Here is a 23,857-nt window from a genome sequence, read left to right on the forward strand (position 1 = left end):
AAAGCTGATGGCTCATTGAAACACGACAGAGCATTTGCGAAGAGAGTTCGAGAGAACATTTGCTCTGCAGGCTGATTCCGAGTTGTAAAGGGATGACGTGCGTAATGATACGATTGGAATGCTAAGGAATCCAACTCACCACTTCGAGGAATGCAACAAGAGACAGGAATCGCTTAGCATGGAATGTGGTGCCCCCACCCTGACGATATTTGGTATGGCAGTTGCACACGCGCTTGGTCGGTTCCTTTCTATTTAGGTCACATCTGTGGAAGCAGCGACGCCCCTGCCTATCTGGCATGCCCCAAGCGGGATCCCAAGTAACCAAGTAGGAATTTTAGGAAATAACGGGCAGACTGAACATATTTTGGCTTCCTCATTTGCGGGTTGACTCAAGTTTAATTTCCAAACGTCGCAACAATGCGACATGGGACATATAATACAGTGGCTGGCCGTGTGTGTTATCAGCCTACATTCCCGAGTTGATACGGTTCGACACTGTGCCCCTTGAACGCAATAGGAATATATCTTTGAGCTGAAGAAAAGACTAAGGACTCCCAAACTCCCCACCCATATGCTTAGTTAAATGTTGTCCACAAGACTATATGCGGTGAACGATATAATAATTCCGAGGAATGCGTGCTGCATCAGCCTATCATGAAGTTATCCCGCCTTCCACTAGGAACAACTCATAACTCTGAGTTGTTTAGAACCTTCCTGTCTGGCGACGTAAGTCGAGATGACTTCGTCTTGAACCTGACGCAATGGGGCTCGCGTCACCAGGAACATTGCTCCTCTTCAGCGGACTAGACGGCTTCTTCATTGGACTTGCACCTCGCTCCCTATAAAAGAAATCTCCAGTACTCTGAAGACGACGGTCAAAGTTCGTGGAACTTGATTTCCTCAACGGGGAATTAGCATGCGAGTAAATACCCAAACTGCCACCATCTCCCGTGGCGGCAGGGGTTTGACGGAACTGCGGCTGCCGAATTGACGAGATCGGACCTCGAACAATAGGAGAAGTGTCCCGCAAATGACTTGGTGTTTGCAGTGGGCCTTGGTATTGAGACGGACCAGAAGGGGTTCCAGCTAGTGATTGACGTCCAGAAGAGATACCATCCGGGTCAACGTGTTTAAGGTAGTTGGGGTTCGGGCTGGTTTTGAAACCCCGCTGGACAATGAATGTAGGAGTATAAGTGTCCACTTTGTTAGACTTAGACTTGGAGCCGGATTGGGTGACACCTGCGTCGGAAAACTGGGTGCCGACATCTCTCATTAAAGGCTGAGTTCGAGGGTGCACATATTTTGTGTCGTACTCTTTCAACACTTCTTTATGTACCAGTGTAGAATCCTTTGCCTGTTGCTTAAAGGAAGATGATAGGAAGGTCATCTGTACTGACAGCAGCGTTGTCAAAACGATTGTCGTCACAATGGTGACACTTGGTCGCGGATCTGATAGTTGTGTAGGCAGGAAAAGCCAATAAACTAAAACGTGTCCAGGGCTAAAAAGGCAGAACAACCGCAGGCAAATCGGTAGAGGGTCCCAGACTGCAAGCTCCCACACGTCGCGCTGCGCATCGGGGTGCGCTCTTGATCGTGCCGACCCAGAAATCGCATTTGCAAAGTATCGCAGCGGGGAGGCTGGAGTTGAGTCAACACGTACACGGTGAGCCGATGGTGTCGCAGGTGCGCGGTCAATTGATGCTTCAAACATGCGATAGTGTCGTTTGCGGTAAAATGTATAGAAACCATTGAGCCCGGTAAAACAAACGAGTAGATGGACGACGAACGAAGCCTGTGATGATGGTGTTCATTAGCGCCAAAATACGTTATACACCGAGCTTGGACCTCAAATATATAGGTGGTGATGATATATGGCCATCGAAAAACAACTTACAAACCAGCTGAGCCAGGGAGTACCTCCATCTTCGCCGAAAACATCGTCTATGGCTCTCCCGCCACTGGGTTGAGTGTTGGCTCTTGCGATTAAAAACACCACATTCAAGACCACACCCAGAGGCAGCGCCCAGTCCTTCTCAAACTGATCCCAATCATTTGCATCTATCTCTTCCGACAGCCATAGGAGAAAGTCCAAGGGGTTTAGATAGGATTTGATACGCTCTGCCAATGGTTGGCGGCGTATGAGCCGGGGCATCGTGACGCCAGAGAAGCTACGATGGTAGCGCGAGAAACTGCAGATCAAGAAAGGTATTAATTAGCCTTTTGAGTGGCGCCACAGGGCAGAGAAGAATTACCAACCGGACCTACCTATGGCAAGAAAAATATAAGAGGCTGAGAGCAAGTTTTCCGTCCCACTCGTGTAAACATACAACAACACCGAGAGAAAAAGTGCATACAATGGCGCTTAGGTAAGCCGTGTCGGGGCCACTTATGACGACTGTCCGATCAAGTTGCGGGAAGTCGAGACTCCACGGGGACAGTGTGACCCTTGTCCTAGATCCCACTTGCTTTTGAGCTGTTTCCTTCGCCGACCGCTCATATCTATCATAATGGCGGCCCAAGCCAAGGTACATTGTTCACTTCCCTTCTTATCTGCACGGATTCGACGGCTGACACACTACAGGACCGGCAGTTCCTTGCTGTCATCGGAGATGAAGAGTAATCTACAGCCTGTGGGGTTATCCTGAACCAAAGTTTTGCTAATTTCCTATATCAGCTCAGTGACTGGACTTCTTCTCGCAGGTGTTGGCGTGAGTATTTTCAAGAGCGCTATAGCAGCCGACATGTCCGATGGTGAGCTAATCGGCTTCTCAAAGCATGTCACAGACCCCCCCGACTCCCAACGGAATTTCCTCGTGGTAGACTCCAAGACCGAAACCTCTACGATTGAGAAAGCGTTCCAAAACTTCACCCAAGAAAGAAAAGATATTGCTATCGTTCTCATCAATCAACACGTACGTTATGCAAGCGAAGTGCTTCCCCCAACAATAAAAATGTTCAAGCTCTGCCTAGTTGGTCGCCGTGCTTACGGAAGAACAGGTTGCAGAGCGCATCCGCCACAGTGTTGATTCCTTCGCCGATCCATTTCCTGCCGTTCTAGAAATTCCAAGCAAGGATCACCCATACGACCCCGAGAAGGACAGCGTGCTTAAACGGGTGCGGCGTCTGTTTGGGGAATAGATCCAAGGAGTACCCTGTTCTTCCTTTGTTTACCCTCATCGTGTTATAAGTGTCATATGTGGTTGTGGGATAATGGAACTGTGCAAGGGGATGATACCCAATTTATCCAAGAGGTGTTCCATATAGACTCGTATATGCCTACCATTGATAAGTCAGAGAATGGCATTCATCCGATTATGAATGTCAAGACGACTATCCTGCGGAAGAAATCGTCTTTGACATCTCGTAAATAGAATGTGTGGGATTTTTTGTGTCCGGTAAACAGTGAGCTGGTAGAAACAGTAATTGACAATTTGCCAGACTTGCTCGACATCTTCCTCTCAACGGAAGACTAGTCACTTCAACATCCATCCAGCGGAAATGAAATCGTAGGTACTCAATTGACAGTGCATTGGAGCAATCCAAATCTTCCGATGAATCTCTGCCGACGGCCTATAGATATATGCGACGTGCCCTAGATAGAAACCTATAGATCTAGAATGGACTGAGTATGGGATACACGTAAAGGAGACCTTTTACTTGGTAAGTTTCGCAACCAGAATTTGCGCCCATTCCGTCCTCTTAAGGGTCAATGTAACCGTGGCGCGAATGGGGGGCCAGTATTTTGAACAAGCGGCGGGGCAGATCGCTAGACCGTCAGAGGAAGTCTAGCCTTCTCTTGGCTAATGTTGACGAGATGAAGTTGTAGGGATGATATGAACATGGCTCTCATGGTCCAGCCTTCGGCTATTGCTAAGATATTCTAAGGTTATACGCAGAATAATCATCTCATCCAATCCTATTTCTAGAGAAGCCTGCGAAGGTGGGTCAATCTCCACGATAGGCGTTTGGGCTCCATAAGCTTAGTTGCGGACGGATATCATGCTTCAGACCCATGAGGCTTCGATTCTCGTTATGGTGAGCAACAAGATACATTTCAGAGATCAAGATGTCTCAAGTCTGGTTCGAAAGTTTAGCACGATGCTTTTAAACGTTGAATATCAAGCGCCATGCATGGCATTCCCACCAATCAGACTGCTGTGCCTCTGCTGGTATCACGTGTGCCCAGCCATTCGTCATGGGGTCCCATGACACCGCTTCTCCCTTCCACTGCACCTCTACTGAACTTAACCTTCCAAGAGGTACAACTTACTAGTACTTGCTATATACTTGCAACTTCCACCATCGTCATCACAGGTCTGAGTAGCACTTATATCATTTGATTTGATATCCCATCTCATCGTGGTCTGATCCCGAGCTGTTTGACAAACCCTCGCAATCATGAAGTTCTTATCAAGTGCCGCTGCGCTTCTCGTCTGCCTCGCCCCCGTCTCCACCACAGCTCGAAGCGTCGACTTCTTCAAGTCATCTCAATCCCCTATCATCCAAGAACAAGGCAAACCCGTCGCAGGGAATAACCCTCTGCAGTATTGTGACGACCCAGCGGACGATATCCTAGATATTAAACAGGTGGACTTGTCACCTAACCCACCTCTTCCGTACGTCAACGAACAGCAATTACCGAAAAGCATACACAAACGTTCTTTAGTATGATATTGAACATCAGGGCTAATAGAATATAGTGGCAAAACACTTGTCATCACGGCCTCGGGCACCTTGCATGAAAAGATCGAGGATGGTGCTTATGTGCTTTTGGAGGTCAAATATGGCTTGATTACTCTTCTCAGGCAGACAGCCAACCTCTGCGAACAACTCGTCAATGTAGACCTTAAATGTCCTCTGGGCCCAGGTGACATGACCTTGACCAAGCAGGTTGACTTGCCAAAGCAGATTCCTCCGGTAAGTCGTATCGTCCCATACTTAGATGGGGTCTGGTTTGCCAGCAAGTATACTCGACCCTGGCGAGGGTAGATTGCTAATAGATGTCTTGTTGGATAGGGCAAATACACTGTCCAGGCCGATGTCTACACTAAGGATAATGAGCGTATCACTTGCCTGAAGGCCCTTAATATTGAATTCAAGGGTCACTTCTGAGAGGTCGGCAAATGTACAGCCTGCACTTAGATATCGATGCGCTCAACCTAGTTTGAGCATGCCGTATACTTAATTACGAACCTCGCCATGTACCCAAACCAGCAGTTGTTTTCTTTCTTTCCAATCGCATGATTCATGATTCCTTTCGACTTCATTCGCTATATCTTGTACGGCGTTTCGGAGCATCCGCTCGATACTACCGCCTTCTTTTTCAAGCTCGGGTTTATTTATATATGTCGTTTTGGCATCGCTTAGCTGCATCTGTATCATCAGCCCAGGTAGAGCTCTAGTGTCCATACGCATGGTTTATTTGTATCAAACGTTCTTGATTGCCGTGCACGAAGTCGATCTAAGATTTCCTATCTGCAACGTTTCCACAAGTCTTCCCAAAACTAAGTTTGAATTATGATGCCTCCGGTAAAAGGCTATTTATATCTTAGTCGGATATTACATGCACTAGCTGCTACGTAGTAACTATAGCACCGCGAACAGAGTCATCCTTTCATACGCCAGCTCAAAGGCTGGTCCTACCCATAAACACAAACCGGGCTCCAGGAGCGAGATACATCGACGTCCCTATTCTGTAGCGCGAGATAACAGCATGAACTCCATATTATGCTCGGAATTGTCTAGGTATAACATATTTACATATCATGACTGTACAACCTTCAGTCTAAACAATAATATCTAGCTTCAGGCCTCGGAGACGAAAATACCAGCCATGCCCATACCCTAGAAGGTGATTAGTATAAGGCTAACTTCGAATGTTCGAACCAAGGAGAGGAATTACTCACAGTTCCAACACACATGGAGGTGACTGCCACTTTCTTGCCCTGTCGCCGTAATTCGGAGAGTGCAGTAACAACCTGTCGTGCTCCTGTGCATCCCAATGGGTGGCCGAAAGCACTATATCGGTTAGCGATAACATTCAAAGAGTTTACACTAATAGTTTAGCTTACATTGCACCACCCCGAGGGTTCACCTTGGATTCGTCAAGACCGAGTTTTTGAACACAGTAAGTACCCTGGGTATACGTTAATGACTTGTCTTATCGGTCTAGGGGCAACGATGAGGACAGAGATATTGGCTCTACTCACCATGGATGCAAATGCCTCGTTGATCTCAAAGATATCAATGTCATCCTTGGTCAAGCCGAACTTGGAAAGGATCTTAGGAATGGCGATAGACGGACCAATTCCCATGATTCGGGGCTCTAAGCCAGCAACAGTGGCCCCGCCAAACTTGGCCAGGATTGGCTGGCCCAGTTCTTGTGCGCGGGATCGTTTCATGAGGACGAGTGCTGCGGCACCGTCGGTAATTTGACTAGCATTGCCACCCGTTGTAGCACTGGGCTTCCACTGGGGGAAAGCTGAACGGATCTTGCCGAGTGATTCGGCAGTCGTGCCATAACGAATACCATCGTCACGATCGACCACAATGTTCTTCACTTCTCCAGTCTTAGGATCCTTAACTTTGGTGTGAACGGGAACAATCTCGTCATTGAACCAGCCAGCCTTCTGGGCATGCTCTGCTTTCTGGTAGCTCTTGGCAGCGAACTGGTCGTGCATTTCGCGAGTGATTCCAAATTGAGATGCAACATTTTCGGAGGTCTGACCCATGGGCTGCTTGTTCTGGGAGGCGATTGGGTGGGATGTGATTTTGTCGGATAGCTCTGGGGCACCGTTGTCGGGGTTGGTGCTCATGCTCTCTGCTCCAACTGCGATACCAACATCGATTGAACCGGCAATGATTTGGTTGGCAATGTTCTGGATCGCCAGCAATCCAGAAGAACAGAATCGGTTGGCAACCGATGCTGCGGCGGTGACGGGGAAACCAGCTGCCAGCACAGCGGAACGGGCGATGTAAGCTTGGCCAGGAGCAAGGACATTCCCGACACAGACATCTTCAACAAGGTTAGGATCGAGCTTCGACCGCTCGCGCACATCCTATCTCTTATGTTAGACATGGAAAAGCTCGACAGGAACAGACAGGCACTCTACCGTCAGCAGTGAGATGAGAAGATCATCTATCGTGGTATCCTTCAAGCCACCCTTCCTAGCTTTTGTGAGAGGAGTCCGCAGGGCGAGAGTAATCACCTATTCCACACCTAGTCAGTCTTTGATCCTACCCCAAGCAAGGTGTATTATGTCGAAACATAAGAGACATACCACATCGTCAGGGTTCTTCGCTAAGAGCTTTGACTTTGCGGACGTAGCACCAGGGCTCGTAAGCTGGTTTGCGATAGAAGATAGTCGTTGTTGAGGCGAAGACATGTTGGAAGCTTATTGATCACGGTAGTACTTCTACGAATGTCTTTTTCCAAGGTTACTTCTTTTTGGAGAAGACAGAAGTTATTAGCTCCCCCGCAATGATGCACACGTCGCAATAATATAATAACCTGGGGCAAAAATCAGAAGCATAATCAGCCGCGGTTCCTAAGTCTGGGGGAACAAAAACACTGTCGGCGAATGGATCAAAATACCGAGCCGAAAGTTGGGACACAGCCAATGGATCAGGTTGGTTCAAAGATTAGTCTCATAGAAGCCGTTGCTCGGTGCTGGAAATTGTCCAGACCTTGCCGAGTGGACTTGCCGTCAAGCTGTAACACAGGCGTATGATACGGTACGGTTGGGTGGCCTCGGCTGTCGGTCGGATCCATCAGTGCAAGGCCATGATTGGGCTTCGACCACCGTTGTGGGGAAGCTAATAAGCAAGTCTAGTACGGAGAAGTGGAGCAGCCATACTTACACAGTACGGAATATGGGGAAATTAATTGGAGTAGTAACTACATCGATATTGTATTCTGTACCTTAGTCGTTCAAACTCTTGCTAGATCGGGGAGTACGGTGTACTCATGATGCTAATACAATGTATTCCATACTACTAATAATGTATGCACAGTGTCATGATATTGAGCTCTGAGGCATGTTTGGTTTTCGCTCCTGCTTTCGTCTTGTCCCGCCCTATTCCAAGGTTGACATCGACAGTATGGCTGTCACTTTCGGGTCTCCACAGGCTGAATGTCAAAGAGGATAGTACTTGAAGGTAAGCAACTGTGAATACTATCTGTGGAGGCCGTGGGACAGAACCGCGCTACTCCCCAGTGGCGGTACCAACGTTTTCAAGCCCCTTAGCTTGAACAATCGATCTATCGGATGGCAGCATTTCCCTGATTGCCGTTTGGAGGCCCCCAGACCCCAGACATTCGATCTACACCATGGCCGGCAATTTTCAGGTCCCGTCTCTAAGTTCCGATCGGTCCAAGCTACACAACTATTGTTCGCTATATTCGTGCTCTCCAGCCCCAGTCGCCATAACTGACTTGACACTTTCCATGGAGCGGTGATCAATGCGAAGTCCATTTTCTTTGTTTAGTACTCCTGTGGCTGCTTTGAATTAGCCAACCCAATCAGTACAATTTCCACAGAAGATCTCAAACATACACCTACAGTTCTACATTTATCAGGTTCCCGCCGCGTAATGGATCTCTTCTCAGAGATTAGTGCGCCAACAATGGCAATGGCTTCAGCCCTCTCAGTGGGTGCGGCGGCCTATCTCAATGCCAAACTTTCCATTTCTACCGACATATCGACGATATACAATGATCGGGCTTTTACGAAGCGTCTCGGCCAGCGAATTGCGGAGCTGGGTGACACAACCACGATCTACAAGATGCTTGAAAGAGTCATCGAAGTCGAAGGTCATGGCTCAAGAGAAGCGCTCTGGTTTGAGAACAAGACATGGACATATAGCCAATTGAAGGACCGTACGTACACCCCTTGTCTTATTAGCGATCCTTGGACATAGCTCTTACAGCAAAACTTACACTCGCATAGTTGTGGATCGATTTGCTACGGTTCTCCATGGACGAAACATTATATCAGGAGACTTCGTTGGTGTTTTCACCACTAATTCTATAGAAATGGTCGTGACGATTTATGCACTTTCGAAGCTGGGCTGTGTCGCTGCACTTATAAATACGAACCTGAGAGGTATTGTCCAGAACTAGAACCTATGCATGTCAAACGGAATCTAATCCAGGCGAGCATAGATGACACATTCATTCACTGCCTCAATGTCTCTGGCTCCAAGTTTATCATCTCGACACCTGATTTATCACAGTTTGTCTGCTCTGATTTGCCTCATATTGCGCTGAATATATCGTCCTTCGACGGCGACTCTGCGGGAATGACAGAACTTATCACAGCCGCGCAATTGCAACAGCTCATCCCCCTTGGCTTGATTCCTGCTAAGAGGTCGCCCAGCGATTTGTGCGCCTTGATCTACACTTCTGGAACTACCGGGAAACCCAAAGCATGTGCAATTCGAAACATGATGACGCTCGTGACATCTAATCCGCTCACGGCGGACGCGAACAATCCATCGAAGTATTTCCCACTGCGCACATATTCTCCCCTTCCTCTTTTCCACGGCACCGCTTTCTTCACGGGTTTGTGTTACTCGGTTGGGAACGCGAGCACCTTGTGTTTGCGCCGCAAGTTCTCGGCTTCGCAGTTCTGGAAAGATGTCCATGATTCAAGAGCCACGCGTATCTTGTACATTGGCGAGTTGTGCAGGTACCTTCTGTCAACACCGCCTTCGCCCTATGACCAAGATCATTCTTGCATTGTGGCTAGTGGGAACGGACTCCGTGGGGAAATCTGGGAGCGCTTCCGTCAAAGGTTTGCGGTCCCTGAGATCCGTGAGTTCTACCGATCAACCGAGGGCGTGGCCAAATTCGATAACCATGGTGTCGGAGCATGGGGTGCAGGGAAAATTGGATTTTCTGGCCCGATCAGACGGCTTTTTGAAGACGATGTGTTCATTGTGAAATATGATACTGAGACAGAAATGCCCTACCGGGACCCAAGGACAGGCTTCTGCATCAGGGCGAAGCTTGGCGAGGAAGGCGAGGCAATTGGGCGGGTCAGAAATCGCGGGCTACTCACTGAGTATCTCCACAACGAAGATGCCACCGAAAAGAAGCTTATTCGGGACGTGTTCGAGAAAGGCGACATCTTCCAACGTACAGGTGACCTTGTGGTTCAGGACGGAGACGGTTGGGTCAAGTTCCAGGACCGGGTAGGAGACACCTTCCGCTGGAAAGGCGAGAACGTCAGTGCAGGAGAAGTCCGAGACCACATTTGCCGAATCCCTTCCGTTCATGATGCCGTCGTCTACGGTGTGAAGCTCCAGGGGTATGTCCGATATGTGTTGCTGGCCATTTCAAGCCATATACTAACATCCTGATCGTAGGTATGATGGACAAGCTGGCGCTGCGGGAGTCACTCTTGAGGATTCTTCCGCAGCCGTGGAGTCTGAATTTATGTCGAACTTGTACCGTGAGCTGAAGAAGAAGGGTGTGCCATCGTACGCTCTGCCACGGCTTGTCCGACTCACTGAGAAGTAAGACTCGGACAACCAATGGTTCATAATAGTTTATGCGCTAACGTACTTTTTATCTCCTCATAGGGTTGCTACTGGCGTCACTTTCAAGCAAGCTAAGGGTGATTTGGCCAAGAAGGGATGGGATCCACGAGGGGACTGGAAAGGCGATAAGTTGTATTGGCTGAACGGGAAGACATACGAGAAGCTTGACGACCGAAGCTGGTCTTCGATCGAAAGTGGACAGGCGAAGCTGTGAGGGGGAGGGGGGCATGTACGTATTAATATTTGTTCCCAAGAGCGAACGGGTTCTGAGATAGACCCTCTTGATGGTGTACATATAATGCCAAGACGCTAAGAGCATAAGGTCAAGATTCTTTCAAGTTGTTCGGCAGTTGTCTCAAGACAAGAGAACATCTACATAACTTCGACTCCGTACGGTTACCCAGATTACCCAGTTGTATACTTTAGGCCCCTTGGCACATATACGAACATTTTTGTTCGCTTTCGATTTATTCCTGCTTATGATTTATTTTACTTTTATCGTTTTGAATAAATGCTTCTTTTCTTCTTGACACAAGAACGGCATGCCAGCCGCAATCGACTCCAATCTAATCTCCCGAATGAAGCTAGGGCCAAAAGATCGGCATGAAACTAAGCCACTGGTGAACCAATGCATGAACACGGCTTCCCCTGCCCTTGCTTCTATTCGTTCGATACCTCTTAGTCGTATATGCTCGGATATCTTGTATCATAGTCGGTCGAATCGTAAGGCGCGGGGCTAAAATCTCTTGCATTTAGTATATAAAGGCTGCCCTAGTCTGTTTTAAGAAAAAAAAAAAGATGCTCAGCACTGCAAAATTTCAACATTAACCGCAGCTGCACCATGACAGACTCCAGTGCACCTTCACAGGTATCTCATACCCACCAGTCTCGCGTAGACGATGGGAAACTCTCGGAGCAGGTTTTTCAGGAATCGACTCCAGATAAGGATCTGGAACAGCCAATCGCACCTGATCAGTTTGATGTGAGATACTGTACCACAAAATGGGAAATATGGGCATACTATGCGTGCGTTGATAATATGTCGTGGAAACGAAAATATTGCTAAATGAGAAACATCAAATCAGTTATTATATTGGAAACAATGGATTATCTCTATTCAGTAGGGTCCCCCTCTCCCATCCGCTCGGGTCGAATAGAAAACCCACTCGATTTAACCATTAACTATTTGCAGACTTCGGCCCAACTGCATTCCAAAACCTACTCAGCCAAGCCGCAGGCGATAGCGGAACCCTCTACTTTGCAGGACGACAGCGTTCCATCAATAGTATCGTACTTCTCAGCAATGGAATCTCGTTCGCCATCCAAGTGGTCATCTTTCTAGTCATCGGTAGTTTCGCCGATTTCGGTACATGGCGACCCAATATCCTGATCACCCTTTCAATAATCGCATATGCTATCGGCTTCGGCTGGCTCGGCGTCCACACGGCAGACAAATGGCACGTCGGCGTGGGACTGTACATCGTTGGCTTAATCGCCTATCAAACGACGCTGACCTTCTGGACGGCAGCATTCCCGGGTTTGGCACGCAATACACCTGAGATGAAAGCAAAAGCCGATGCCTACACCGCGGGAACTATATCGCGTGATGAATACGACCAGGCCGATACGATAGAGCGGAGTAGGTTGGCGAACATGGCTTTCTATGTCCAGTCCTGTGCCGAGGTGGTCATCCTTGCGATTATTGTGGGTATCATGTTTGGAGTGCGTGTCAATGCAAGTGAGGAAAATAATAATTGGGGCTTGAGTGTTTTGATTGCCTTTGCGAGTGGTGTGTGGCTGCTCGTTTCGTTACCTTGGTTCTTCCTTGAGAAGCGTCGGCCAGGACAAGATCCGCAGGGGAGAAATATCTTCGTCGCGGGTCTGTGGCAGCTTTATTATGCTGCGAAGCAGGTGTGGAGGTTGAAACAGAGCTTGCTTTATCTTGTTGGTAGGGTTCCATCTTGGCCTTTTCCCAATGCATCGGGTTGTTCTATGGAGTTACTAATCGGAACCATAGGATATTTCCTCTTGGGAGACTCATTGAACACAACTGTGACTGTGATATCGACCTTGCAGAACAGTGTGGTCTCTTATAACACTCTGGAATTGACTTACCTTCTGATCGCTGGAATCGCAGCTCAGGTTCGTGCACCAACCTATCTAGTATTCTCTCGTACGTGGTTAACCAATCAAAACAGGCAGTGGGGATCTACGGCTTCTGGTTCATCCAGCAACGCTTCAAGCTCGGCACTAAAACCATGTTCAACACCATTGCCGTCGCAATTATATTACTCGATGGCTGGGGCATGATAGGCATCTGGACACAGAAATTTGGTTTCCACCATGGTTGGGAGTTCTGGGTACGTCAGACACTTCCTCTCCGCTCTGAGAGTATTGTCGGACACTAACTGCGCGAGAAATAGCTCTACCAAGTATATTACGGCCTGTTCGTCTGCCCGTGGTATAGTTACTCGCAAATCATGATCTCCGAAGTCGCACCCCGTGGCCACGACTTCCTCTTCTTTAGTTTATTCAGTATCGTTGGCAAGACCTCGTCGTTCATTGGGCCTCTGGTCTCGAGTGCTATTATCGATGCGACCCCGTCTGGAAACGCCTCGATGCCATTCTACTTTCTATTTGGGCTGAGCGTGGCCAGTTTTGCTGTTTTAGCGATCTGGCTGGATCTAAAGAAGAGTCGGCGAGAGCAGGAGCAGTTTCTTCAGGGTAAGGATGGGAATGGGTCGGGGGACATGTGAGTTATATAGTATTCGCTGTAGGGACCTGGAGGAGAAACCGGGAGGATTGGTGTACTGTGTACACAACTTATAGCCATATGAATTATATCTGATATCTTCCAAATCAATGTATGTTATCATGGTGTTATGCACTAGTTTGAGGTTGTGTACCTTGTGTACGGAGGAGGGCCTGCGGTTCAGCGTTTACTCATTCGATTAGCATAGAGCTCTGTGCAATTATCTCTACAGTACATTATAGTATACCTTTAATAGATAAAGGGCTAATTTGACCCCTGTGTCTCCATGCAGACCTTGGGTAAGCACCGGATTAATCAGAATGACTCATTATGACTTTCCCCGATGAATGCCCGCATGTATATCAAAAGAGTAAGTGGGGATATATAGTCGAAGTGCATTGGGTAAGGCTTTCGGACGAAGCCCTCGGACGAAGCTTGGAAGGAATTTAGATCATTTAATTTTCTTGTTTAGTTTCATTCTGACTGCTTTACTAATGTTTAATCTATGGTTCAACTCCATGCACCCGGCTGAGAGTTGCTAGAGTGGTCAGTCCGGGATTGACTATCACTTTGTTGCACAGCAACTCCTTATAGTATGGAATTTCTGTGATTTAATTCTTAAAGTAAGCTCATACATAGTAACTAGCTATGGGTCAACAATAAAGAATAATTGAGCTGTAATTTCCTACTAGACAGTGACTGACACCCTCCAATAGCGGCAAAAGCGGCCCACCTCAGAGTACGAGGGTCTACCAGTGGGTATCCACAAGTACTATATAAAGCAAAGTGCATATTTGCTCCAACTTGCTAGGTTTCTTCCTTACACCAACAATCTCAACAAGTGAGCTGCTAAACCCAGCCACTTTACACGCAGTGTGTCAAAATCGAGCCCCAAGCATCAGCCTCTCCCCTGTAGAGGAGAGGGAGGCCCTAAACCTTGAGCTCGTGGCCGCACAACAACCACCCAAGTCCATCATGGCCATTTCGCACACCATGGTTTTCGCCCGACCACAGCAGCAGAAGGAACCAGTCCCTCCCTGGTGAACCCCCTTGGGAGTCGGTACCCGACTTCACGGCACCAGGACTTAACTGGAACGATGATATGCTAGAGACCCAGTCTGAGCAGCGCCCTGTTGCCGCTCAAGGCCGACCAGATCCCCTACTTCCTTCGGATATGTTGTCGCCATCGTCGAACACGCTGGTTTCTGTTTCTCTTACGGCGCCGTTCGGTCGAATCGAAGAGACCGCTCTGGCGAGGCTGTCCAGTCCATTAAATGCGTCGTATACGGGGACCGGGTTCAATGGTATTATGTCTTTTATTGTTTGGTTGTTCTTTGACCAATGTGATCGAAACCATGACTTACCGGTACCAGGTTATCCTATTACTAGTACCCATGGTGATAACCACCTCTCCCTAGACTCTCACCAGCATAGTGTATCTCAGCAACAGAACCCCGGATTCATCAATAACGAAACTCTACCTTCGAACACTGGCGTCGCAGACTCATTACCCGCCCAAGAATACCCAGCTGAGACATTATCCCCCGAAGAGTCGAGCAACCGTCGTTCTAAGCGAAAAGCTGGCACCCTCGAACAGGACCCTAGCGATGATAAGGCCACAACAGCCATCAAACGACAGCGCAACACCATGGCTGCCCGGAGGTACCGTCAGAAGGGACGTGATCGCATTGCTGAACTGGAGTATGCTTTGAGGGACATGGAGCACGAGCGAAACGAGCTTAGGCTCCAACTGGCCAGGAGAGAGGCGGAGGTAGCTGCTTTGAAGGAGATGTTGAGGGGGTAGATGTTGAGTGTCTTTGTGGGGTGTCCTTGGGGATTGTGTATAGTGTAAGGGTCGATCTATGAGGTTGTGGGTTCGTTGTTTGTTTAGATTTCTTATGGAATATTGTTTGTTCTGTTGAGATATAATTGTCTGTCTCTTCCTGTTGAAGTCATTGTCGATGTATGAGTTGTTACCGGATGGGTTTGTGTTTGTTTTTACTCTGAATGTGGTGATTTATGTATTTGGGTTGATATAGTTAATTTATATGCTAGGTAGTCGGGAGAGTCCATTACATGCTGCCAGTAAAAGGGAGTACATGGAGTAGGCTATGACGATGGCGAAGTTTAGTCAAGCCACTGCTAGTTGCATTGTAGGACATGCTAGTAAATGAGATTATACTAGGTAAATCTCTCTTTGTGTTCGGAGCTACTGTCACACTACAAACAAACAAGTTATACATGTTGGAAGCAAATTCACTAGAAAGAAGCAAAAGGATATATAATTTTTTGGGTCCGAACTTTTGGAAGAGTGAAAAAAACTCCAGCCCATGCTATGCCTAAGCGCCGTATCTCGGGAAAGTGAACGTGAAGGATCAATATCTGACGGAGAACATGAAGGAAAAAAGAGTAGCATAAGGGGAACATATATATCAGCAACAAATTTAAGATTCCCCATCCGATGAGGCGCTCTCCTTCGACTTGCTCTTCTTCTTCTTCTTCTCCTTCTTTTCGGAACCATCGACGTCTGCCTCTGCTTCCGAGTCGCGCTTCCGCTTCTTCTTCTCTTTCTTCTCTTTCTTTTCCTTTTTGGCACTCTCCAGTTCCTCGGGCGGCACGAATGCCTTGGCCCGCTCCTTCATCTTTTCCTCGCGCTTCACGCGCTGCTTCTCCATAAGTTCTTCCTTCTGTGCACGGTCCTTGGCTTCCTTGGACAAGAAGTACTCGCCCGACTCGATCTGCAAGTCCACCTTGCTCTTCTCCGGGGCCGGTGGGAAAGGAGTATACACCTTCTTGGACTTGTCGGTGACCTTGAATGGCATGCGACGCTTTGAGAGGGTGCGCTTCTTGAAGTTTGGCAGGAATCGGTCCCAGGACTCGTGGGCCAAAGTGGGGTCCTTGGCCAATTCACGCTTGATCATGAGCTCCTTGATATGGTAGATGGGATGGATGTTGGCCATGCAGTCGTTCACCACCTTGCGCACCTCTTTCAGTCCCTTAAAAGGACCCATTGCGGAGACGGTGTTTCCTTGCACCAGGATATATGTCTCGGTTAAGAGCTCGAGAGCTTTGAGAGTCGAACCGTTGGGTCCTAGGATACGTTGGCGACGCTTTACGAAACGCTCTTTATTGCGGACTTGGCTTCGGATTTTGATGATATCACATGCGACGCCATCCTCGAGGATTTTCAAAGCCTATCGTTGGTCGGGACGGTCAGCGGATGGGTCCCGATAATATTGTGAAACAGTAGATGATCAACCTACCTGTTGCACAGGCACACTTCTGGCAAGAAGCTTGATAAGATCACGGGCCTTAAGGATTGCAGCTGGGTCAAAAGTCTTCCGGGTGGTCTTCACAGTCATGCTACCCTCCACCAAATCTAGAGTACAGGCGATTCCCTGCTTTTCCAGAGCCCTTGTTACAACCGGCCATGCTTCCTTCAGATATACTTCACGATATTTGGGAAAGAGCGTAGCGAAAGAGGATTCCTCGGCGAAACTACCGGCGGCATTATCATCGGCTTTGAATGGCTCGATCTAGTCGCAGATGGTAGGTTAGGAAACGAGCGTATATCACCTGGGGAAATCACAAAAAGAGAACAAACCTTCCATTTATCGATATCGTCCGTATCCCACGGCTTATCCCTCTTGTATGTGGACGGCATTTTGGGAGATTGGGTTGCGCAGTCTTTTTGGCAGGTGGTACAGGATTATTCTTCGACGGATCTGAATTGGCGGCCAACTTTTTTCTGATCCGCGCGGAGACTTACCATATTTGGCATTTAGCGCGCCGAGCGACTAAGGCGGAACGTACGTAGGTAAATATGCGCCGTAGGCGCACAAGCGCCCGATTGAATGGTTCGGGCGCCTATGCGGATGAGCCTCAAAGGTGCTCCTCCTGCAATTGGGTTGTCTGGTTGGTCGACCCTTGGTTTATCGGCGGGTCCCATTCCACAATTTGTGATAAGTTAAATCAGGCGGAAGAAATGAAGCCACGGATTGCCACATGGTAGTTGCTTCAGTGGTTTCCCGAGTCTAGTCGCGGGTTGACTTAGCTACTGTACGAGTCATAGATTTGATAGATCAGATGCAGCTGTGAGAATGGTAGGTTCAACTAAGCCCCTTTTTAGCATTCCATGTCCGTGGTGTTGGGTCTCCTTGGTGCAATTCTGGGACACGGAACCAGAGACACCTACCAGCCCACGTTGGTTTGGTTTTTGGAAGAGCGAGATAATCCAATGTTTTTCTTGACACAAATTGTACCCACTGTTGGCTCCTGGTGCTTGATTACTCAACAGCAATGATCCTTTGCCATTTAATCACGGAGAGAAAGAAAGGCAAGGTTTAACTGGGAAATTACAGAGGCCCGCAGCTCCCTTTGCCCCACACAGTCTATCGTGGGAAACTTTCCCATCAGGACGATAGCACCAACCAGAGTCCACAAAGGACCGTTTGGAATATGAAAGTTTGCCTGTAGCATCATCTTAACTCTCTCTCTTACCCATTGGTTTAATAATTTGCTCTTCATGGTGTAACTAGAGTTTCAAGTGGTGGCCACTATTACTAGTCGTAACGTCCAACTCTGGAAGGCAGAGATTGGCAACGCCAATCCTACTGAGCGATCCGCTAGAGGGCTCTGGATGGATCCATGCCAATTCTCGCTAGAGTATTTCACTAGTAATCAAGGCAGTAGTAATTGGACATTGTAAAGACATGGTTATGGTGGAGGAGAGGGGGGGGGGGAGGAAGCTTCCATGAGGGACGATTTTAGCAGGTAATTTTTTTGTTCCAGCTTAAAGTTCAGCGACGACCCGTCAGTTTGGTAACCTACCCGAGACGGGGCCCGTTTCCCAGTCCTTCTTGTCCCCTACACCGTCTTCCCTTTCCCTTTCCCTTCCCTTCTCTCTCTCCCCCTTCTTAGGTGACAATAACTTCAGGTTCGACGTGGTGGATTACTCCGTTGGAGTTTCCACTGAACCTTGCTCAGATCGAACAACGAGATCTCTCCCCACAAGACATCATACTCGTGATATGCTCGCTAGTTCTTGAGATGACGATTCTAGGTGCACGGGCTTTCTTTGAGTCCTTCTTCCCATTCGTTTGAGTGGTCTTCCTGGCTTTTGGACCAACGGTCTCCATCTAGCACTCACTTTATATTCCAGACAGTTGCAGATCCACGGTGGCACCTCCCGGACCGATATATGATCAAGACAACGACGTCAGTGTCATTGCTTCCTAGAAACGAAGACGACCGCTCACTCAGAGCCAGCTGGCTGAAGAAAGAAGGATTCATTCCATCAACACAACCTTTTTGCCTGGGCCAAAACGAAGCGGCATATCCGGCATACGCCCAGGGCCCTGCCCGGTCTTTTAATACAGGTCTCTTGAGGGTTCAATCCTCGTATTGCATGCCCGCGAGGTACCGGTTTCATTTTTATCCAAGTGACCCATCTCCGAACTCGAGCCCACTGCTATCTTTATTCCCTGTAGAGTACCGTTATGCGCGAGAGACAGCCTCCCGTCGGACGTTTGGCGTATGGTGTTACCTGCTAGTTTTGATAACTACACTGTTGCTTGTGGACGGTTTAGTCAGGCGGGTGGTGGTTGTACTTAGGTCCGCCAGGGACACAACTCCTAGAGGGGAGGAGAGATACTGAGACACATGTTCCGGTGGAAACTGACCAATATTTAGCTGCTTTCAAGCTCTACCTGTCCAATGTCAAAATATCTAATCTGATGATGGAACTTTTATGGTTCCCTTGGGCAGTTAAGCCAGAAACGTCTTCGATAGAGATACAACAGCTCTCTACTAATCGTGGGAAGAGGATCGCGGGTTGAATATCACACCCATCCCTCCGGCAATATTTACTAGGGTTTTCGTCCGATGCAAACATACCTCGTGTTGTTAGAACACCGTCACGGATTGCTTGAAGAGCGGACTCACAAGGGAAAGTAGGCCTTCAAATTGTGGGTATCGGCTTCCTGCTGTGCTCGCGCTATCAGCTCTGCAAACTGCTGTGGGGGCATCCGCAGTCGTTGGGTAAATGGATAAAGCCCCAACGCGGGAAGCAGTTTTTTAACATTATCACGGTTTGCGGCGCCTATGTCTCGCATCCTTGGGTCTGTCCAGTGTTAAAGAAACCTTTCACTCATATGGCATATATGCACCTTACCATTTGGCCACGCGGATAGAGGAAGAGGGATCATCCGAGCATCGACCTCGGTCAGGCCTGCTGCTGTCAGAAGATTCCTCAGCCTTGTCCCAACGCGAAGGTCCTTCACTTCCTCCAAAGAGCCCATTAATTGTGTGCTCCATTGTCTCAATGCATGCTGCTCGGTGATTGAGCCGTTATCTGACTGGACATTGAAGTATATCTCGACTAGTTGCACCCAGCCCCCTGACTTTAAAACTCTGTGGCAACCAAAAGTTAGTCTAAGGCGTCGGTGGTATCCCGTGTTGGATCAGAGAGCCGGTCGTCAGGAATCAGACCTTTTAATGTCTCGGATATAGGAGGGCCACCGGTCTCGGTTGATGCCAGTTGCAAGCAGCCTTGAATGGACAAGGTCGAAGTTATTGGGGGGGAATGTGAATGGACGGTTCAGATCATCGACCTATATGGGGACATAGATATGTTAGTGACACATTTCTCAGAATTGACAGGCTGCCGTTCGGGAATTATCTTCGCTAGATTCGGCAAAATGGGGCCGCAGGGGAGGTTTCGTCGAACAGTGAGAATGTGGAAAGGGGCATGGTTATAGCGACTCGTGCATAGCGAGGCTGCCGCAGTTGAGAGATGCTGGACTCACTTGTAGGCATAAATTCTCCGGTATATCGTCTGGGCTCATATAGGGGTATATATCGAGGCCGATGACCTTCAGTTGAAGCAATTAACTGGTTGGTACCTGGGAGACCGAACCCACCTGGACGACGTACCTTGCATTTGGGGTGCTGTTCCGCAGCCCCGATGGCCCACGAGCCAGTGCCATAGCCACAGTCGAGGATCTTTTGAGGCCGCGGGATCGGCGGAAAAATTAGCCTGTTGTCGAAAACCTTGTCGAAAACCTGGTGCTGGAGCTCGAGTCGTTCTGCCTCTTCCTGGCGGTGGATCAGCGGTCAGGTTTGTCCCGAGTCCCAGACTTTTTCCTGATCTTACTCCGTCCACCGGCTCAAAAAATATCTGGTGGTCGATTGAGAACTTTTGAAATACGCGACTTTGGATGGTTACGGTCTCAAGGTACACGTCGTCCAACGCTTCCGTTTCCGAGTCAGGGCTCCTTAACGACCCAGAAAGTCAGTGCTCATGGTCTGTCCACGGTCTAGGGACGGGGTTTAGGTACGTCATTGTAGGCCCGTTCCTGGAATGCTCACGGGGAAGTGGGTTGAATGAAGCTTAACAGATTGAATCAAGGACAGCAATGAAATCCCATCTCTCGGGGCGTCTCTATCGTGGGGGAATGGATGGCAGATTATGTTGTGGTTAAGGGATCTCTTTGTTGAAGCGATCGACGGGGCACGAAGAATATTCGACGAGAAAAGTACCGCTGGACACGAACCAAAAATGACTATATTGCACTCCATGGGCTATTGGTGAAGCAGTCCGTCCTATGCGGGACTGAGTCTTCGTACTAAAATGTACGGCCGGTAAAGGAAAATCCGTTCATCTGTCTTGCCATTTGGAAGAACACAGCAAATCATGGTCCTTAAACCCCCCTTCAAAGAGGCAAAATTCAGTCAATGGCAGGCCACCATTCCGAACTACTACATTTCCCTCCATGACAACAGGTTAAACACCGTCTGTCCTTGTCTTAAAAAGAAATACGACTACCTCGGAGGTATTTTTCCCCTGGATTACATCCCACCAATTTGCAGCGAAGGGAGGGGGTCGGCTGTGCTTCCGGAGGGGCCACCGATGCCGCCGGGTTTCAACGCCTAGGAGGGCTAATACACAAACCCTTGGGCTTCACCCATCACCCAACCAGCCAGTATATTTGAGAGCAGTTTTAGACATCGTCACACAGAGTTTCGGTTTCTCTCCAGCTCCCTTATTTGATAGGAACTCTTGGGGATCGTCTTCAGATCCTTGTTCCTAGTGGCACGGAGACTTTTGGCATTTTCGCTGTTAGTACAGGGCTCACGTGTTGTCTCCTATACGATTTTTACGTGCCTCTGCAGCCCTGGCCAGGCAGCATCAGTAACTCGAAATCATCACAGCCCTAGTCTTTGCATGGCCACACAACGCTAGATCTGCACAAAAAAAGAAAAAAAAAATAAAAATAAAAATGAAAATATGGATTGAAGGACAGGCCTGCATGGTGGGGGTGGCACGTCATGATGTAATATCGCTAGGATGCCTATGCCAGCAGAATTAATCGCCGGAGAGGGGGGGTCTATGACAGTGAATCATTAACAACGAAAGAAATATCCGACGACCACCCTGCAGATGCAAGCAGCTATTGCGGATACACTAAGGATTTAGCTGAAGGTAAAGCACGCTGGTTTGCGCCGTCGGACCGCGTTCATACTGGCCGTAGGGATGGCCAATGGTCTAGCCGTTGACCTCAGCTTGGTGCTGGCTGTGCGCGAACAGCCACCTATTCTAAGTCTGACTATCCCGATACCAGAGCCATTCAAAGGTAAGTAATTTAAGAAAAATGACGGCATCGATTTGAATTAAGTGGGGGAATCTTGAGGAGTGGCTTGTGAGCGCAGCGATCAGCAGGGCACTGGGCAATATATCGGTTTTGGCTGCCAATCTAGTCCAATTCTTTGAACTATATTCTCTCTGGGATTTTTTTTTTTAATCTTCACTCTTTTTTTCCCCTCAATGACAGCCCGCGCCTCGTTCTCACCGCTCCTTTTGTGCGTCACCCGTCGTGCTAGAGCTTGAAACAAATGACACTAAGACGCCCACACGATGGGTCACTGCCCCGATTGAGAATAGCAGAGTATATCTGACAAGCGACGGCGCTTGGCGGGTGGGCCAACGATCTTTAGGTCGCACGGAGGGCTCTCTTAAGAGTCAAGATATGCAAGCGATGGGTCGGGGCGTCAGAGGCCTGAACAATTGTGGAGTATGGGAACAGGTTGTCTTTGATTGACCTGACAGAGAATACGAGGGCTATAGACTACTTTGCGGCATCCTCAAAGCTCTACGATGCCGATTTCCGCTCTTGGGATTGAGTTCAATGGTTACTTTCAGGGAAATTCCACTAACGGAGAGGAAGGTGAGATGGGAACCCAACGAGCAAATCAGCATTGCCTCGGTCGAGCATTGCTCTTCCTTCGACCGTTTTAGCGGATTTTCACGAGGATATTGTGTTGGTCATGACCACCGTCTGATTTGCGGCCGTACATCCATGACCATCGCTAAGCATGCAGACCAGGAATCCATGCAGGGCCAACGCCAGGTGAGCACCCAAGCTGTCGGGTCTCTCGACAACAGGACTTAAGCCCAGGGTTGACAAGGCATATTTGGTAGCGATCCCAGAACCACGGTTCAGCTTCGGGAAAGCAGTGCGCAGCGCCGGAGACTACAGCGGTTAGGCCCGCTAGTGTGGGCGTACTAAAACCCTACCCACATCGTACTGCAGCAAGTAGCACGCTCGATGGAGTTGCAATCCCTTTATCATTACGTTGCACGTCTCTCGTCATTTTAATTAATTATCCTTTTTCCACTTTATTTTTCTCGGTCTCTCTTTTTTTTTTGTTCTTTTCGACTGCTTTGACCATCTGTCACAGTCCCTCCACACTGTCTCTAGATCTGTCTGTGCGTACAGATCTATGTTGGAATGGCAAAGATAATACTCAGAGTAGCTTTGTAGTATTTCAGCCAACAAACAGAGAGAGGGAAGATTTTTATTGCGTCTGTTCATATAACGTCATACAGTACACGTCTATACCTTCGTACCCTATATCATCGCTACCTGACCTCCAAAGATCCAGTCATATACTTCACACTAGCAACAACGATCTCCACCACAAACGCAGTCTCTTCTTCAGTGCGCGGGGCATAAATCAAAACATACTCCGACGGAAGCGAGATCACCTTTCCTCCAAAAAGCGCCTTTGGAGCTTGAACCCCAGATAATCTATGCCGTTGGCCCCAACCAGCTTCAATCACTTTCTTGCCTGTTCATTAATCTCCGAGTCAGTTTTAATTTCATCTCTAGACAAAACATGTATAGTCTTCCCTCGTCTCCGTGTGACAGGTACCAATGGGGACTAAATATGGTCCATGGATAGAGGGATCATACAGTCAGCAGGAGCCAAAGTCAAATGCAGCGAGAAATCCTTCAACCGGTGGATATGCGCAATCTCGCCCCTCAGCTGCTGCGCAGCGGGAGTCGGGATAAGGCCATCCGCGAGAAAGAGGGCATCGGCGTGAAGTTCGAGTTTCGACGGGGCAAGTCCGACGAGGTGTTGGTTGCGATTGGCGAAGGCGTAGAAATCCCGATTCAGTTTCTTTTTCAACCTCCAGTAAGTATTGGGACAACATACATTACACTTTTGTACGTCCGTGACAGACATACGCAAAAAAAAAAAAAAAAAAAAAAAAAAAAAAAA

General features: G+C 48.4%; 9 protein-coding genes across 9 annotated transcripts; 4 read left to right on the top strand and 5 right to left on the bottom strand.

Annotated features, from left to right (window-relative positions):
* Window positions 1-564: 564 nt before the first annotated feature.
* On the bottom strand, window positions 565-2,446 carry BDV38DRAFT_17745 (Nur1/Mug154 family protein). Its single transcript, XM_032052021.1, has 2 exons — window positions 1,895-2,446; window positions 565-1,792 (listed from the first exon to the last, which is right to left on the bottom strand). The coding sequence occupies exons 1-2, from the start codon at window positions 2,150-2,152 to the stop codon at window positions 704-706; spliced, it is 1,347 nt and encodes a 448-aa protein (XP_031907531.1). The 5' UTR covers window positions 2,153-2,446; the 3' UTR covers window positions 565-703.
* Window positions 2,447-2,507: 61 nt separating this feature from the next.
* BDV38DRAFT_275925 (H(+)-transporting V1 sector ATPase subunit F) lies at window positions 2,508-3,138 on the top strand (the record flags this gene model as incomplete). Its single annotated transcript, XM_032058115.1, has 4 exons — window positions 2,508-2,525; window positions 2,582-2,616; window positions 2,726-2,912; window positions 2,998-3,138. 4 exons carry the CDS (start codon window positions 2,508-2,510, stop codon window positions 3,136-3,138), a joined length of 381 nt encoding a protein of 126 aa, XP_031907532.1.
* Window positions 3,139-4,398: 1,260 nt separating this feature from the next.
* On the top strand, window positions 4,399-5,112 carry BDV38DRAFT_275926 (ML domain-containing protein; the record flags this gene model as incomplete). Its single annotated transcript, XM_032058116.1, has 3 exons — window positions 4,399-4,616; window positions 4,701-4,917; window positions 5,017-5,112. 3 exons carry the CDS (start codon window positions 4,399-4,401, stop codon window positions 5,110-5,112), a joined length of 531 nt encoding a protein of 176 aa, XP_031907533.1.
* A 498-nt stretch (window positions 5,113-5,610) lies between these two features.
* BDV38DRAFT_17874 (putative peroxisomal 3-ketoacyl-coA thiolase (Kat1)) lies at window positions 5,611-7,988 on the bottom strand. The gene is made up of 6 exons (XM_032052040.1): window positions 7,281-7,988; window positions 7,113-7,208; window positions 6,210-7,058; window positions 6,072-6,136; window positions 5,907-6,018; window positions 5,611-5,844 (listed from the first exon to the last, which is right to left on the bottom strand). Exons 1-6 carry the CDS (start codon window positions 7,383-7,385, stop codon window positions 5,806-5,808), a joined length of 1,266 nt encoding a protein of 421 aa, XP_031907534.1. The 5' UTR covers window positions 7,386-7,988; the 3' UTR covers window positions 5,611-5,805.
* Window positions 7,989-8,631: 643 nt separating this feature from the next.
* Window positions 8,632-10,756, top strand: BDV38DRAFT_275928 (putative bifunctional fatty acid transporter/acyl-CoA synthetase (FAT1); the record flags this gene model as incomplete). The annotated part of the gene is made up of 5 exons (XM_032058117.1): window positions 8,632-8,878; window positions 8,949-9,104; window positions 9,164-10,310; window positions 10,369-10,518; window positions 10,585-10,756. The coding sequence occupies 5 exons, from the start codon at window positions 8,632-8,634 to the stop codon at window positions 10,754-10,756; spliced, it is 1,872 nt and encodes a 623-aa protein (XP_031907535.1).
* A 627-nt stretch (window positions 10,757-11,383) lies between these two features.
* Window positions 11,384-15,098, top strand: BDV38DRAFT_288675 (vacuole effluxer Atg22 like-domain-containing protein; the record flags this gene model as incomplete). The annotated part of the gene is made up of 7 exons (XM_032061080.1): window positions 11,384-11,568; window positions 11,628-11,662; window positions 11,735-12,490; window positions 12,560-12,684; window positions 12,741-12,902; window positions 12,966-13,294; window positions 14,264-15,098. The coding sequence occupies 7 exons, from the start codon at window positions 11,384-11,386 to the stop codon at window positions 15,096-15,098; spliced, it is 2,427 nt and encodes an 808-aa protein (XP_031907536.1).
* A 589-nt stretch (window positions 15,099-15,687) lies between these two features.
* On the bottom strand, window positions 15,688-17,285 carry BDV38DRAFT_17960 (KRR1 small subunit processome component). The gene is made up of 3 exons (XM_032052056.1): window positions 16,899-17,285; window positions 16,558-16,830; window positions 15,688-16,488 (listed from the first exon to the last, which is right to left on the bottom strand). Exons 1-3 carry the CDS (start codon window positions 16,956-16,958, stop codon window positions 15,739-15,741), a joined length of 1,083 nt encoding a protein of 360 aa, XP_031907537.1. The 5' UTR covers window positions 16,959-17,285; the 3' UTR covers window positions 15,688-15,738.
* A 1,154-nt stretch (window positions 17,286-18,439) lies between these two features.
* On the bottom strand, window positions 18,440-20,989 carry BDV38DRAFT_275932 (class I SAM-dependent methyltransferase; the record flags this gene model as incomplete). Its single annotated transcript, XM_032058118.1, has 6 exons — window positions 18,440-18,608; window positions 19,238-19,415; window positions 19,467-19,705; window positions 19,784-19,905; window positions 20,228-20,389; window positions 20,921-20,989. 6 exons carry the CDS (start codon window positions 20,987-20,989, stop codon window positions 18,440-18,442), a joined length of 939 nt encoding a protein of 312 aa, XP_031907538.1.
* A 2,224-nt stretch (window positions 20,990-23,213) lies between these two features.
* BDV38DRAFT_288678 (uncharacterized protein) lies at window positions 23,214-23,821 on the bottom strand (the record flags this gene model as incomplete). The annotated part of the gene is made up of 2 exons (XM_032061081.1): window positions 23,214-23,422; window positions 23,548-23,821. The coding sequence occupies 2 exons, from the start codon at window positions 23,819-23,821 to the stop codon at window positions 23,214-23,216; spliced, it is 483 nt and encodes a 160-aa protein (XP_031907539.1).
* Between the last annotated feature and the right edge of the window lie 36 nt (window positions 23,822-23,857).

This window comes from Aspergillus pseudotamarii, assembly GCF_009193445.1.
Source record: "Aspergillus pseudotamarii strain CBS 117625 unplaced genomic scaffold BDV38scaffold_109, whole genome shotgun sequence".
Lineage (NCBI taxonomy): Eukaryota > Fungi > Ascomycota > Eurotiomycetes > Eurotiales > Aspergillaceae > Aspergillus > Aspergillus pseudotamarii.